The following is a 16,349-nucleotide window of genomic DNA, read 5'->3' on the forward strand; positions in this document are numbered from 1 at the left end:
GGGAACACTGGGCTGGGGAGTGTGTGAAGAACGAACGACAAATGGCAGGCAGGGCAGATGAAGAATTGCTGTGCACATGCCCCATCCAACCTGCAGAGACAAGACAGGGTGTCACTGAACACTTCGTCTCTTCTTCTATCAAAACGAGCAAATTCTATCTCTTCTGCCAGTGTCCCCAGGGCTGCCATAATGGCTCTGAGAGTGAGCATTGACTTGCTCTGCGAAATAGAAAACTTCATCACCATCTTCATTCTCAACCCAAGTCTCCTGCAAGCCTTTTGGCCCAGCCAGGGTTTGAGTAGTGGTGCACCAGCAGCTGTATTTCTAGCACTGAGCAGGGCCCCAGGATGCTGGGAAGGGCCACTGACATGGACTTATGGAGCCCAGACCCGCAGCATTCCAGAAGGAGCCTGGAAAGGTCCTGGCTATGAATTCTAGCTCTGGTAGCTTCCTTCCATGGAGCAGGGGAACTCTTCCCCACCTCCCAGAGCCATGAGAGGAAAGGAAGTAACCCACATAGGAGTCTCCCTGAGGCTGCTGTCTGCAAGATGCCTTCCCTCAGGCAGACAGACCAGGCTCCACCTCGCTCCTCTCTTTACAAGCTGTGTGACCCGCGGAAGTCCCTTTCTTCCGAATATCCGTTTCTTCATCTGTAAAATTGTTGGCTGAGGATCACACGAGAGGCTGGGTGAAAGTGCGTGGCAGGAGCGCGTCACCCTCAGCTCACGTGCTGCTCTGGGCTCTCTTGAGCAAGTTGCTCTTCCTCTCTGGGAGTGGGAGTGCAAATACTTCCCAGGATCGCGGCGGATTAAAGGAGTATGTGATGGCCTTGTGGACTGTCAAACATTGTTTAGTCTTCGAGAAGGTGCCCCAGAGACAGGGTGTTACTGGGTGGAGGCGGCGGTCAGCAAACCTGAGGCATGCTTTATGCCCTGGTGGCCGCGCAGCGTGCGCACTTTCCCGAGTGTAACTATTACTGCTCAGGCGAAAAGGACGAATACCGTATTTCTCGGACAACACGTCGACCAGGGCAAGTCCCTACTTCATCTGGCGCTCGAAGGGAGACACAGCGCCCCGTGCCGGCGCAGAGGTGGGCCAGGGGCACACCCGACCGGCCGGCCCCACAGCGCACGCCCCCACGCGTCCTGCACCTGGGGAGATTTCAGGGCTTTCCGCACGCCATGAGGACGGTCTCACGCTCCCGGCTTGATACTTGGCTTTAGAAGCGGCCTCCCAGGGAGCCGGGAGTGCACGGCAGGGGGTGGGCTTCTCGAGAAGGCTGGGAGAGCAGAGGCGGCCTGGGGACCAAGAGACCCTGAGCGGAAGGGGCCGGGGTTCCCGGATTCCGTCCGCCGGGCGACAGGCCACAGCAAGGCTCGCTCGGGGGCCGGGCCGCGGGGGCGGGGCGGGCACGCGTGACGTGACGGCGCGGGCCAATGGGGCACGCGCTTGAGGCCGAGCCTCCTGCGAGCCTTCGCGGCGCCCGCGCGCGTCACGTGACCGGCCCGGGAGTGAGCGCCGAGTGAACGAGCCAGCGAGCAAGTGAGCGGGCGGGCGGGCGAGATCTCCGGCCGCAGCGACCCGCGGGCCAGCGGGCGAACGAGCAAGCTCAGGACTCGGGGCACCGCCCGCTGCCGTCGCCGGACCAGGAGGCCGAGCCGCTGCGCTCACCCAGCCCAGCCCGGCCGGGGCTGCGGGACAGCCGGGGGCCTGGCCGCCCGCCGGGCGTGCGGGAAGTTCAGGTGGGAGAGCGCGCGGCGGGCCGGACGGTCGTGTGGACGCGGCTCCTGGTGCCCAGGGGTCGGGCTGGGACGCAAGGGGGACGCTGGCTGGCTCCTGGACGCGTGGCGGGGCGCCCGCGCGGCTGTCCGAGCTCTGCGCGAGTGTCCAAGGCCATGTCTGAGGGGCGGGTTGAGCCCCCGGGGGTCGGGCGTAGGGGGTCGGATAAGGCGGTGGGAGGATGCCTCCCCCACACAGTGGCACTTTATCCGCGCAGGTCCGGGCCCCTGCCTCGGTGGCCGGCCTCGCATGTCCGTGTGCGCCTTGCGGGCGGCCCTGCCATATGGCGGGCACCCGGGCCGGGCCGGGCCTGGCAGGGGGGCGGGGGAGCGGACGGGGATGGACCCTTGGCGGATGGGGTTACTGCTGGTCACCGCGGCAGTGGCCTGCAGGAGGTGGGGGCGCGGGCGGAGGGTATGGTGCCCAGCAGGCAGAGATTTAGTGCTCCACGGAGGGCGTCCGAGCGCAGTCTCTTCCCACGCACGTCCCCACTCACGCGCCGGCACCCACACGCCGTCTCCACGCGCGAGCCCGTCTCGGACACCTTCCGGAACATCCACACCGGCCACCGCACACCACGCCCCGCGCACGCAGTCACACGACAGAAACTCCCACCCCTTCGCGTACACACCACTCGGGCACACCCGCACCGCTCACCCACACCTCATACTCCGACGCCACGCACAGAGTCCTTTGCCCCCTTAGATCGGACATTAGTAGAGGGGTGACCGAGGGGTGGCAGCGGCAGGGGGAGAAGAGAGGCCACCCTCCTCATATGCTCCATGGCCATCAAGTCAGGTTTCCTTCTTCCCTCCCTACTATGGTGTTCCCCACTGGCCCCCCGGAGGGCACAGAGGGGCCGTTTTCTCGCCCACTCCCTGGGAGGTGACAAAATCCCAAAATGCTTGAGTCCCTCAAACCTCCATTCGGCCTACGGGGAGCCCATGCCACCCTACAGGTGCGAGGACGCTGGGACTTGGTGACTTTGGGGCCTGAAGGCAGCTCGGGGAGTGGAGACTTTTATTTTGAAAAGCAGCCCCGCCCGCCACCCCCCGTGATTTGCACGCTGACCCAATGGCTAGCCCTTGGCCAGCGCTCGGCTTGTTATCAATTACATGTTGTTCCTGCAGCCGCTGTGTCCCCGGGAGGATAAACAGCAGGCCTGGCCCGGCTGGGGGAGGGGGCGGAGTCCGGCGGCCGGCCGAGGACGGTGCCCGGAACAGCGTGTCCCCTCCCCCTGCACGCAGCCTGTGCCTCTGGCTGTGCCACGTGCTGCTGTTTTTTCAGGGCCCGGAGCAGTCTCCCAGCCCAGGCGCCCCTCTGTTTTCAGCCTGCCCTCCCGGACAGTCCCAGGAACCCCTTCTCGGCTCTTAGTGCTTCAGCGTTCCGCCTGGGCCGCTCAGCCCTGCGTTGAGAATGATGCCTGACCAGGATGTCCTTCCCCTCCTTCTCCCCTCCCCCGCAGCAAATACTTGTTAGGCGCTGCTTTACACTCTGAGAGACAGCTCATATTCTGATGGGGGGCGGGGTGGGAGGCAGACAGGAAACAAAGTAGGCAAACACATAACCAGGATAGTTTACCACAGTGTCAACTGCTAGGAAGAATATAATATGGGATGATGTAACAAGGTGGTCAGGGAGGGCCTCCTAGAGTGGGTGACTTCTGAGCTAAGATCTAAATAAGGAGCCCCCATGTAGACAGGGTGATCTCTGCGGAGGGAAGAACACGGCCAGTGGCCTGAGGCCTGAGGGAGCTTGTGAGGTTGCTAGACAGTGAGATGAGATCTGTGGAGAGGTGGACGAGGTGTCGGCCCTGGACACTGTGACCAGCTTGAGTTACCTCTCCTTGGGGAGCCGTTGGAGGTCTTTTCCTCCCACCCCCACTGTACTTGCTTATTTTACCCAGTATTTCTTTTTAGATCATTTTATCTATAAATATCTCAGTTTGTAGCTCTAAAAGGTAAGGCCTCCTTACCTCCACAATACCATCGTCACATTTAAAAATTTTAACAGTGAGTCCTTAATATCATTGAATATCATGGAACAGTGATCACATTGCAGGGAAAGGTTGTAAGCAGGGAGGGCAATAGCCCCATTCGGCCCCTTGCCACCAGTCATGGCCTATTCCTGGATTCCAGGGAGCTGGAGTCCCCTGATTCCTTCACATCGCAGCAGAGGGCCAGAAGACCACGTGTCCCCTATTGAAGGTTAATGGTAGAGGTCTTAGTGGTATTGACTGAGCACTTGCTTATGGGGTCGGCCCTAGCATGTTCATCTCATGGGATTCTCACAGCGTCTGGGACCAGCCACTGTTGGTAGTGTCCCCATTTAACAGAACCAGATGCAGGCACAGAGATGGCATGTGTGCACTGTAAAGGGGTGGCAGGGCCTCTGCACCTCACTGCCGCTTCACATTACCTGCTACTTTCAGTCCTTCCCAGCACCTCATTTGGTGTAGAGTAGGTATTTTAATACTTAGCTGAGCTATTTGAAAATAAAAAGCAAAATGTCCTCTTGGCAAAATTGCCCTCCCTTCCCGTGCAGACGTGCCAAGGGCATCTTCCCTGCCTTTGTCTCCTGGAGCCCCTTGAAGCTTTCTGGATGAGTTGGGAGCTGAGGTCAGAGGTCCTGGGGTCCCAAAGCAGGAGAGGGGTGTAGACATCATTGAGGCATGGTACAGATAAGGAAACTGGGGTTTTGATGGGTACAAGGACTTGCCCAAGGTCACAGCTGCTGATGCTCCGCCCCTGGTTGGATCCCATCCGAGGCCCAGCCTGTTGATAGTTGGGCAGTGCTGGGTGCCAGGCCTGGTGTGGTCCTGAGACAGATAATTGGGTGGGTGCAGAGGGATGCCAAGCAACAGAGGATCTCTGTTCCAGATGCAGAACATCCTCCTTCCCCAACTGCGATAAACAGCAGCCATCGTTCTGGGTGGGGACAAAGGTCCACAGAGGTGGCCCTTTCAGGGCCGGACACTGTTGACTCTCCTTGGACACGGGACCTACTGTGGCCTTCAGCTGAGAGCATGCGGCCTTCCACTCTGCTCCCTCTCAGCCTTATCTGATCCCTCCCGGGCGTCACGCCGGCACTGGGCCGCAGTGGACCTCATGGCCAGCCTGCCGTCATGGTGCCCACAGTCTAGGGGGAGTCAGAGGCGGGCAATCCTTCTGAGGTGGTGAGTGATCCCTGTTGGGGACAGCAGCGGCCATGGGGTATGGGACAGGAAGGTAGGGCATATTACCTCCTACCCCTGCCTGATGTGAAGTCAAATGAGGTAGTATGTGTGGGAGTGTCGTGGAAGCTCAGCCGACTGTCTCCCTGTGAGATCATGGCTCTGTGGGGGTGGCAGCGGTGAAGCATCAGGGCGCAGAGCAGGCTGCAGGTTGAGAGCATCTCGTGCAAGCCCTTTCGTCTCCTCTGCTGTTTCACCCAGGAGGCAGCTGAGGCTTGAAGGGGCCTGAGAACTGGGGCAAGTGAGCTTCTGAGGGCCTCAGGTGTTATCTGGAGCCCGAGAGGGCAGGTACTCATTGGTTGTATTTTTTTTTTTTTAATTGTACTTCAGGTGAAGGCTTACAGAACAAATAGTTTCTCATGAAACAGTAGTACACATACTGTTTTATGACATCAGTTAACAACCCCTCTGGCTGTAATTTTTTTTGCCTCCAAACTAAAGTTTTATTAAAATTCGAATTTCAGATAAAATAATTTTAATATAAGCATGTTCCATTCAATATTTGGGACATACTTAAATTAAAAAATTAATTTTTAGTTGACATTAAAATTTAACTGGGCAGCCAGAATTTTATTTGCTCAGTCTGGCAACTCTACCCAAGCACCAACAACCCTGTGTTGCTGGGGTCAGGGGGCAAATGGCTATTCTCCTACCTCCTCAGTGAATCAACAGGAATGACTCTGAGGTTAGGTGTCTTCAGAAAGGCAGCTGCTCCATTCAACTCAGCTATGGGCTGGCTCCCTAGGATGATTCCTGGCCCCGGCTGCTCCAGGGTCGGTAGAGCTCTTAACATACTCACTTTCTCTCTCACACACACTCAAACTCAGTCATTCATAGACACATAAACTGTTCTTTTCTCAGATCATTCTGGAAAATTTGTTTGAAACCAAAAGTGCCCTGGGTTGTGCAATGGGCTTGGAGAGGGCTCTTTGGCAAACAGGTGGTGCAATTTTGGAAAATGCTCTTGCAGACATAGCCCTCCCGTGGGACGGACAGAGGCAGACTCCAGGCATTTGGCAGTGCGTGGCTGTGGGTTGGCTCCCAGAGCCAACCCAGGCAGCCAGGGGCAGGGTCTGCAGTCCTGAGGCCGCAGGTGAGTGCGGCTTCCTCCTGACTCAGCTTCCCTTATCCCCTCTCTGCAGCCACCACCCGGCACGGCCAGGCCAGCATGGTGGACCACTTGCTTCCAGTGGACGAGAACTTCTCGTCGCCAAAATGCCCAGCCGGTTATCTGGGTGATCGGCTGGCCGGCCGGCGGGCGTACCACATGTTGCCCTCACCACTCTCGGAAGACGACAGCGACTCCTCCAGCTTTTGCTCCTGTGCCAGCCCCGACTCACAAACCCTCTGTTCCTGCTACAGTGGCAATGTGGGCACCAAGGGTCAGGACAGCATCTTGGACTTCCTGCTGTCCCGGGCCACACTGGGTGGCAGCGGCAGCATAGGGGTCAGTAGTGGCCCCATGGCTTGGGGGTCCTGGCGGAAGGCACCAGCACCTGTGAAGGGGGAGCATTTCTGCTTCTCTGAGTTTTCTGCCGGTGACCCTGATGATGTCCTGAGGCCCTTCCAGCCCACCCTTGAGGAGATAGAAGAGTTCCTGGAGGAGAACATGGAGCCGGGAGTCAAGGAGGCACCAGACGGCAGCAGCAAGGACTTTGAGGCCTGTGGCCAGCTCTCAGCTGGGCCACCCAGAAGTCACCTGCATCCTGGGTCTGGTGACAAGGAGCGCTGTACCCCCCCGCCTGGTGGCCCCGGCACCAGCAGTGCCCACAGCCCAGGTGGGGGGCCAGTATCTGAGGGCCCCATCCCGGTGCTGCTACAGATCCAGCCATTGCCGGTCAAGCAGGAGGCCGGCACAGAGCCAGCCTCCCCTGGGCAGCCCCCAGAGAGCGTCAAGGTGGCCCAGCTCCTGGTCAACATCCAGGGGCAGACCTTCGCGCTTGTGCCCCAGGTGGTGCCCTCCTCCAATTTGAACCTTCCCTCCAAGTTTGTACGCATTGCCCCTGTGCCAATCGCTGCCAAGCCCATTGGGTCGGGACCACTGGGACCAGGCCCTGCCGGCCTCCTTGTGGGCCAGAAGTTCTCCAAGAATCCTTCGGCAGAACTCATCAAGATGCACAAATGCACTTTCCCTGGCTGCAGCAAGATGTACACCAAAAGCAGCCACCTCAAGGCCCACCTACGCCGGCACACGGGCGAGAAGCCCTTTGCCTGCACCTGGCCGGGCTGCGGCTGGAGGTCAGTATGGCGGGGCTGGGGCGGGAGTGAGGCCCAACTCATATCTGCACACTGGGGTTTCAATGAATGGCATGTCCTCCAGTGTTAGATAAGGGGCTGATCAGAGAGTGGAGAGGGAAGGGGCCAGGTGGGCACATGGGCAGGACCAGAGCTTGGCACAGCTTCCCAGAGGTTCTTTTGTCCCTCCTGATTCCTAAAGCCACAACCAAGTGGTTTCTAGTTTCATAATGACCAGGTAAGACTTGCTGTGGCTTGTGATGCCTACTGGCCTCTGAAGCTAAGAAAGGGAGCTGGTTGGATGAGGGTGAGGGCTGGGTGACTGGGCCACAGCAGAGCAGCACTAATAGTAGGCTGTGCAGCAGACAGGGGTAAGTGCTATGTGCCTCTTCTGACCCTCACAGCACCACAAGGATAAGTGCCACATTACTTCCATTTGATAGCTGAGGAGACTGAAGCTCAGGCTGGCGACGTCACTTGCCCCAGGTTACTCAGTGTTGTAAATGGATTAGAGAGGCCACTGGACATGCTGCTTCCCCAGGAAGAGGGAGCAGCTCTACTCCACAGATGTTTTTGGGCATGTCGGTAGCCCAGGTTCGAGTCCCTGCCCAGCCTTTGTTCCCTCCCACCAGTCCCTAGGCCCTCTCAGTGTGTTTGCGAAGCTGCAGGGGCAAATAAACAAGGAAGGTCAGGCTGGCGGCAACACTGTCTTGAAGGTGGAAGGATCCTTCCAAGGTCCTCTACTCTGCATTGCCCAGAAGGGAAAATCAGCTTCAACCCTACCCAGACCGTGGGGCAGAGCCAGATGGGACCCCATGGGTCCCCCTTCCCTCTTCCAGAGGGCATGCCGACTACTTCCTGGATCACAGGTGGCCTGCAAGGAGCCCATGTGCCTGGGTGCCCCAGCAGGTGCTTCCCAATTTGGGACATCCACCTGCAGACATCTGCCCAGGAAGGCAGCATGTGCTGCTGGCACATTCCTGGGCTTTGGTGCTGTGGTTATTGCTGTGGCTGCACCATGTGTGATTGTGTGTGTGTGTACGAGAGAGAGAGAGATGGAGGAGGGTCCTGCTCATCTGTGTATTCATATGTTTTTCATGTATATCCCTGTGTGCCGTGCGACCTTCCATGTCTGTACGCAGGCACATCCCGTGCGTTTGTGCACCTATGTGTGGTGTCTGCGCGGGCAGCAGTCTCGAGTGTGCATGCGGGTGCATGCATACACGGGGAAACAGTTGGCCACTTTTGTTTCCTTGACGAGAATGTTCTGGTCTGAGAGCCTGGGAGAGGTGACTGGTCACAGGAGTCTTTGCTGGCCGAGGCTGGGCAGGGACAGGGATGCTGTGAGTAGAAAGTCCAGTGTGATGCTGGCAGCCTCTTCCTGTCTGAGCTCCGAGCTGGTCAGAGGAAGGACTTTCCCCAGTGTTCTGGGTTATATTGAAGCCCCTCCTGAGCGAGGGACCATTGCTTTCACTGCACCTAAAGCCTATCCACGCAGGGAGACCTGGCAGGCTTCCATGGGAGCCCATGCCCCAGCCTCTGTGAGCCTTAGTGCTTGTCTGCTGAGTGGTTGGCCCTGGTGGAGGTGCCCCACAGGGCTCCTTGTGAAGGCCAGGTGAGGCGATGGTAGGCAGTGTTGGGTGGTCAGGGCCGTGGGAGTTCAGGAGACAAGAGACCTGGGCAGGGCCTCTGGCCTCCACCTGCCCCTGCCCCCTCCTCCTCCTTGAGGAGGAGGCCCTCCAGCAGCAGGCCCCCTATTCCTGGAGGGCGGGAGTGAGGAAGAGACCTGGGAGACCTTCCAGACTCCTGGCCTCCCCGCCAATACTTGCCTCTTTGGGGAGTCATTGATCCATTTATCTAGTATGTGCTGGGTCTCTGCCCAGTGCCAAGCCTGATCCCAGCCCTTGGGAGACAGAACTGCCTTCATGGGACTTATGTTCCATTGGGGAGACAGCTAGCCACTTGCTTAATTAGATGCTTTCAGATACAGGGTGATGTGATGCACAGATGGGTGAGGGGCTTCTAAAGGGAAGAGTGGCCAGGGAAGGCCTGTCTGAGGAGGGGGCAGCATTGAGCCAGGCCCCGGGAGCCCAGGGCCCAGGCAAGAGGTGGCAGGACTTGACTTTCCCCACCCCTAAGTGTATCCTTGGGTAGGTTCCCTGCCTCAGAGCATCATGACACCTTGGTGCTGGGAGCCACTAGAGGCTGCTGAGGGCTACTGGGGGCAGTAGTTAGGAGTCCCAGCCCCATACTGGCCACCAGCTTGCAGTGTGCTCTCAGGGCGGTCCCTCTGGTGGAGCCTCAGTTTCCTCATGTGTAAAGCAGAGAGCCTGCCTCCCTCCCTCAGGCTGAGACCTTGAGATCCACCTGCCCACCACAGCCCAGGGTGGGTGTACAGGGGCACCCTTTCCCACTGCTCATACAAAGTCAGTGTCCGGGAGGGGACCCGGAGCATTTTCTGCTCGGCCTTATGTGGGCCAGTCCCCACCTAAGGTGGCGTCTGCGCCCCAGACTACAGCGACCCTGAATGTAGTCTTCTCCTTTGGTGGGGCGGGGTAGGGGCAGAGCGAGAGGTCTGGGCAGCTGGCTCTGCAGCTTCCCTCCAGAGCATCTGCGCCTAGACTCATATGCCCAGGCTCACCTGCAAGGCACTGTCCCGTTGATGTTGCAACCATCAGCGAGTGGCTCCTAAGGTCGGGGTGAGGCTAGGAGCAGCTCCTGGTCACAGGGAGGAAGTGTGTGGCCCTGGACCCAGACAGCCCACCCTGCTCAGCCTTGCCATCCAGGTGCGGCCCCCCAGGGAGGAGGGGGGCCTCCTTTCTTCAGGGCTGCCCCAGTGCCAGAGAGCAGACAGAACCCTCAGTACCACACCAGGGGCCTAAGGAGGTTATGACCTCCCCATGGCAGGTGTGCAAGTAAGGGTGAGGATGTGTGGAGGGAGTTCCAGATCTGACCCCACCAAGCCCCCACGATGGTCTTCTTGCTCAGGACCCATTGGGTAGGGAGGGTGTGTGGGTGCCAGGCCTGGTGAGATCACTGCAGAGCTATGCCAGGCTGCTGCCCCTGCCACGACCCTCCTAGGGCTCCTGCAGGGCATCTCTAGCTTCTCCCAGGGTCCTCCTGGAGCTAAGTTGCCCTTGGTCAGTCCCACCAGGATGCTTGTTTCTCTGAGGGTGGGGGGTCCCTGGTTGGCCTTCATCCCTGAACCTCTGGGAAGTACTCAAGATGTGTGCTCCTTAAATGTGGCCATAGCTGTCAGCAGCCTGTCAGTGGGTGGAGGGGTCTTTGAGCAGGAGTCGGGTGGGAGGACAGGTGAAGCAATGCTGCTGATGATAAGAAGCCATACTTCCTGAGCACTTACTGTATACTAGGCACTGTTCGCAGTTCCTCAGAGCTGAACTCGCTCCACTCATCCCTACTCTTGCTTGCATACCTCCTGCCATGAGGAGGTCATTACCTCCTGAGGCCACTCTGGCTAAAGTACACTTAAGTTCATACCCAAACTTCTCATCTGGCCCCAAAGGTCTGCATGATCTGCTCTCCTGCCTCTGCCCCTTCCTGATGGGACTCAGCCACACCAGCCTTGGCCTCAGCCTCTGCCCCCTTTCTGTGTCTGGGCTGCTTTCCCTGGTGACACTGTAGTTATGCTGCTGTCACTGCTCTTGTGATGGCCCTGGCCGTTTTCTGCACATACCACACTCATTGGCTCATCACATTCTCACAGCAGCCTCGTGCACCGCAGGCACTTGTCTCTGTTTTACAGGGGAAACCAAGGCACAGAAGTAGCAAGTCTCCTGCTCCCAGGGATGTGGTTCTGGGGCCAGACGCAGGCAGGATGCACAGCCCTGCTCACACCCACCAGCAGCACTACCACAGGCCTCGCCGCCTGGAACCCAGGGGCTGTGGTTCTCCCTTTGTGCCTGTAGTCGTGCTGGCTGGCTCTGTCCTCTCTTGCCCATGAGCTGTCTGGGGTTGTGCTTATGGGCCACTGGGAAAGAGGATAACTGATGATAACAGTGGCTCCTTACACGTGCTCGGCACTGCTTAGAACACACTACGTACATGGACTCACTTAATTCTGAAAATAAGTCTGCGACGTAGGCGGCAGTGTTGTTATCCCCATTTTACAGAGAAGGAAGTTGAGGCGGGGAGAAGTTAATGCTTTCTCCCCGGACACAGGGCCCTCTCTCCAGCCTCCTCTCCCACTGGGTGGCTCGCTTTGGTGTGGACGTGGGAAGACCTTCACCTCTACCTGTCGCTGGGCCTAGATCTCAGGGCAGCAACCCTGCATGTTCTCCTGCCCCCCAAAGGGAGCTCTCCACCTTCCCAGGCCTCCCTCTTCCCGGGTGGCCCTGGTAGGTGATGTGCCCCTCCTCATAGCAGGCTGGCTCGGTCCTCGCACTGTGCCCTGGGCTTGCAGAACGAGCTCCTCTACCCAGCCCCAACTTGTACACCTTTGTGTGATGCAGTCCCTCCCTCCTTCCCCCACAGTCGTCACTTGCCCATCAGCCCCCACTTCCTTCTCTGTGGGCCTGGGCCCAGAATTCCCTGCCCCTTCCTCTCTTGTGGTGTGATCCTGGCACCCTCGATGGGTGGACACCAGACATGCTCAGTGCGATCTCACCATCTGGGAAGTGGCTGCATGCCTGCCTTCCTAGAAGTTCCCTCGCTTCACTCTCAGACATAGGTCTCCTTTGTTCCCTGCGGCAGAACGTCCTGTTCTGGAATAGCTAGGCCACTCCGTCCAAAAAGAATCCCCTGTGATCACAGCGACTATTAATATTAGTAACGGTCAGCAGTCCTGTGTGGTAGGTACTGTTGGCATCCACAGTTGACAGGGGGCCCAGGAAAGGGGGTTGTAGGCCTGAGCCCACAGAGCAGGGAGTGGCAGGCACAGGACTCACACCCTGCCATCTGTCTCCTGCGCTGGTGTTACTGCTGCCTCCATGTGAGGAGGTGAGCTGCCAAGCGTGGTGGGTTGTAGACTGCAAAACCCTAGGGGTGCCAGCCACATTGTAGTCCTTGGGGCTGGAATATCTTTAATAATGGCTCTCTGGCCAGTGGCAGAGTAGGGTCTCGAGGAAGGGGCACCTGCATTTCACACAAAGGTGCTGTGTGAGCTAGTGGTGCTGGCGTCTGAGCTGCTCGGGTTATGAGGACTCCTGGGCTGCCTCTGCCCCGCAACCTGACTACGAGAGTTGAGAATCGTGGTGAGGCCCACAACCCAAACCAAAAACCAGATCCATTGCCGTTGAGTTGATTCCGACTCATAGCGACCCTACAGGACAGAGTATAACTGCCCCATAGGGTTTCCAAGGCTGTAAATTTTTTTTTTAATTCTGTTGTGCTATAGGTGAAACTTTACAGTGCAAATCAGTTTCTCATTCAAAAATTTATACACAAGTTATTTTGTGATGTTGGTTGCAATCCCTGCATTGTGTCAGTACTCTCCCCCTTTCTCTTTCCACGCCGGCTTCCCTGTGTCCTTTTGTCCAGTTTTCTGTCCCTTCCTGCCTTCTTGTTTTTGCTTTTGGACAGGTGCAGGCTGTAAATCTTTACAGAAGCAAACTGCCACATTCTCACTCCCACGGAGCAGCTGGTGGGTTCGAACTGCCAACCTTTCAATTAGCAGCCGAGTGCTTTAAGCACTGTGCCACCAGGGCTCCTAAGGCCCACACCCACCAGTACTTTACCAGGCACCAGGCTCTGTGCTGACTTCTTGCAAAATAATATGAGCTCACAGTGAACAATTACTATGTGTCAAGTACTTTTCTAAATACTTTACTCCTTACCTTTTATAATTCTCATAGTCTGATAAGGTAGGTCTATCATTCTCCCTGTTTTCTGGTGGGGACACTGAGACTCAGAGAGCTTAGTGACTTGCCCAGGTCACCTGGTCCGTAGGGGTCAGAGCTTACTGCCTCCAGAAGCTGCCTCTTAACCACCTGATCCAACTTCTCCCCAATTGTGCCCCTCCTCGACCTCTCTGGTGGCTGCTCTTTGTGACGGTGTGATGTCAGGTGTGAGGTAGGGGTCTTCTGAGTGCTCTGTTCCCTGGGACAGTCCCTCGGGTCATAGGATGTGCCATCATGGGGGGGAGGGGGCTGGAAGTGAGGACAGCTTGTCCTCTGGCTTGGCTCTCCCTCAGTTGCCTGTCCTTCCCAGGTATCACCACGACAAGAGGACATGCTATGGCCCTGTGTAAGTCCTAGAGGGCAGGCCAGGCTCCCCAGCTATTCGCTGGGCGGACAAGGATACTGAGGTGCAGAGCAGTTTGATGGTTTGCCCAGGAGCACAGAGGGCTCCTGGTGGTGGGGGGACTCTAATCCCACAGGCCAGGGGCTGAGCCTTGCTGCTCTGCTGGCCTCGTGACCCCAGATAGGCCCCTTGACCTGAGTCCTTGCCCTGGTCTTGTCAGCCAGATGGGCTGATCTTGGCTACCTGGCCAAGAAGGTGCCAGGTGACCCCCAGGAGGGTTCCAGCATTGCCAGGGCATTGCTTCTGTTGCTTTCTGCTTGCCCCCGCCCTGGGCAGGCCATCTGCTGACTGCCAGGGTGTATTTCATTTCCTCACCAGTACGGGTGCCAGGGGCACATAGCGCAGGGAGGCCAGGAGGGCAACCGCTGGTTGGGAGTGCAGGCCCTCAGGCATGGCAGGGGGCTGCTGTGAGTGCTTTGTTCCTGGCTCAGCTATACTGTTTCACTAGATGACCCTGGATCAGGCCCTTACCACTCTGGGCTTCAGTTTCCTCGTCTCACAAATGGGCCAGTTGGGCCTCATTGATTCAAAAAATATGCATGGGAGCACTGACTCCATGCCAGGCACTGACCAGCACTTTGGAGTGTGAATTGAACTCCTGCCTCCAAGTCCAGAAGCGTTATCCACTCTCTGGGAGAAAGGCTGGTGCTCTCAGGGACAGTGGGGTGCAGTCTGAGGTGTTTCTCCTTTCTGCATCCAGGCCAGGCTCCCAGTCTGGTCCTTGGGCCCCTGCTTGCGCCCACCTGAACCTTCCCTACTGGGTCCTCCCTGCTCATGCCAGGCTGGGAGTCACAGCCTAACACCCACAGCAGCAGGCCCGAGGGGGGCCACCAGCCCTCACCCATCAGCAGGGCCAAGATTGCTGTTCTGGGGGTACCACCTAACCTGCCTCTTGCCTTGTGGCCCTGGGTTCCGGGAACGGAGTGTGTGTGTATGTGTGTGTGTGTGTGTGTGTGTGTGTGTGTGTGTGTGTGTGTGTATGCGTGTGAGTGAAACTCAAGAGGGCAGCCCCTGTGCGTGCCGTCTGAACTCCTGGAGGTACTTGCTGTGTCCACTCGCTCTCACTGAAATACACTCATGGAACACCTACTGTACACTAGGCACTGGCCAGTCCTTGGAGACCTCAGGGAACAGGACACAGTGGTCTGCCCTCGTGGAGCGGATGGTCTGGTGGGAGATACTGATGTTCATCAAAAAGTTACACAAACTAACTTAAAATGGCCCCAGTGGCAAAGGCAGGAAAGAAAGGTGCATAGTGCTGTGGGAACCTAGAGTAGAAGTACAATCATGGTGGACATCCTTGAGGAAGTGACATTTGAGCTTAGCTCCAAAGGATGGGCAGGAGGGAGCAAGGAGAAGAGGGATGGGAAGAGCATTCCAAATAGGGGGAACAGTATTTGCAAATGTCTTTTGTCCAGAGGGACCTAGGAAATGTTGATGTAGGTAGACCACAGAGGACAAGCATGTGTGTGTCTGTGTGTATAGGAGGGGGGTACGGTCTTCCTGCCAGGACAGGGATCATGGTGTGGAGAAAGCCTCAAGTCACTGAAGTTGGTGGAAAGCGGTCTGAGCCTCTTGGCCCGCCTGACTTTCAGCTCCCCCATGAGCAAGTCCTCCTGCCTGGCAGCCTCCAGGCCCTGGAGCCCTTGTTCCCAGGCAGGCAGAGGCTGAGAAAGATGTCATGGGCACCATCTAAACTGGTAAACGTACCTCCTTTGCGGACATGTGTTGTTGTTTGGGGTCATCTTAGGGGCCCAGCTGCCTGGAAACCTGGGTCCAAGAGTGAGGTGGGAGGCTCAAGAGTGAGGACCCCTCCCCCCCTAGTGGAAGCAAAAGAGAGGAGACAGGAACACCAGGCGGTGCTGGGGAGGGAGTCTCCTTCCTCTCCCTCAGCCTGTTTCCCCTTCTGGGTGGGCTTCCCCAGGTGTCCGAGTTCTGGAAGTGGGGGTGGGAGTGAGGCAGAGGAGTGAGGAGATGCGGCTGCAGTCCGGGCCCGAGTGACCGAACACATCCTTGCCCTCAGCCCCCACTATAAACCGGTGGGCCGCTGAAGGGCAAGTCTCAGTCTCTCTGGCCTTGAGATTTGGCCCAGACTATTTAACAGCCGCCCAGCCAGCCTGGGGCGTGCCAGCATGAACCTTGTATTACACATTCTTACCACCTTGGAGAGTGGCAGGGAGGTGACTTCACCAGTGAACACTGGCCCGGCTGCGCCTTGCAGGTGGCGTAGCCTGACTCCCCCGGGCCTTCCTTGTCGTGGGGCTGGCCTCGGGGTCGGAGGCGCAGTAGCCCCCGCCGCCTCGCTGAGCGCTGTGTCCCGCAGGTTCTCGCGGTCTGACGAGTTGTCGCGGCACCGGCGCTCGCACTCGGGCGTGAAGCCGTACCAGTGCCCCGTGTGCGAGAAGAAGTTTGCCCGCAGCGATCACCTCTCCAAGCACATCAAAGTGCACCGCTTCCCGCGCAGCAGCCGCGCCGGGCGCGCGGCGAACTGAGCCGCCCGCGCCCCAGCCCCGCGCCCACCCGGGTGTTTTATAGCAATAATTTATTTGTCTCCTTCCGAGAGACGTGACAGCATCATCACCCCCTTGTCGAAGTTGGGAGGTACAAGAGGACCGGGCAGCCCGGCTGTGGACCCAGAGCCCCCGCGGCCGCCGTTCCGGGGCCTTCGCGGAAGGGCGGGCTCACAGGCGCCCCGGACTCAGGCCTCCGAGAGCTCCTCGGCCGGCCTTTGCTGCTGGCGGCCGAGGCAGGGCTTTGAGGGCCTGGCACTTCTCCCACTGGGGTCCTTGCCTGGGCCTAGGCCAGCACTCTATTGCTGGGTAAGAAGAAATGTGCAGTTTTGAAA

The 16,349-nt window shown here is 58.1% G+C and overlaps 1 protein-coding gene across 1 annotated transcript; it reads left to right on the top strand.

Moving 5' to 3' along the window:
* Nucleotides 1–1,626: 1,626 nt before the first annotated feature.
* On the top strand, nt 1,627–16,098 carry KLF15 (KLF transcription factor 15). Its single transcript, XM_004368692.2, has 3 exons — nt 1,627–1,742; nt 6,154–7,249; nt 15,828–16,098. The coding sequence occupies exons 2-3, from the start codon at nt 6,180–6,182 to the stop codon at nt 15,994–15,996; spliced, it is 1,239 nt and encodes a 412-aa protein (XP_004368749.1). The 5' UTR covers nt 1,627–1,742; nt 6,154–6,179; the 3' UTR covers nt 15,997–16,098.
* Nucleotides 16,099–16,349: the final 251 nt, after the last annotated feature.

This window comes from Trichechus manatus, unplaced genomic scaffold (assembly GCF_000243295.1).
Source record: "Trichechus manatus latirostris isolate Lorelei unplaced genomic scaffold, TriManLat1.0 scaffold00001, whole genome shotgun sequence".
NCBI lineage: Eukaryota > Metazoa > Chordata > Mammalia > Sirenia > Trichechidae > Trichechus > Trichechus manatus.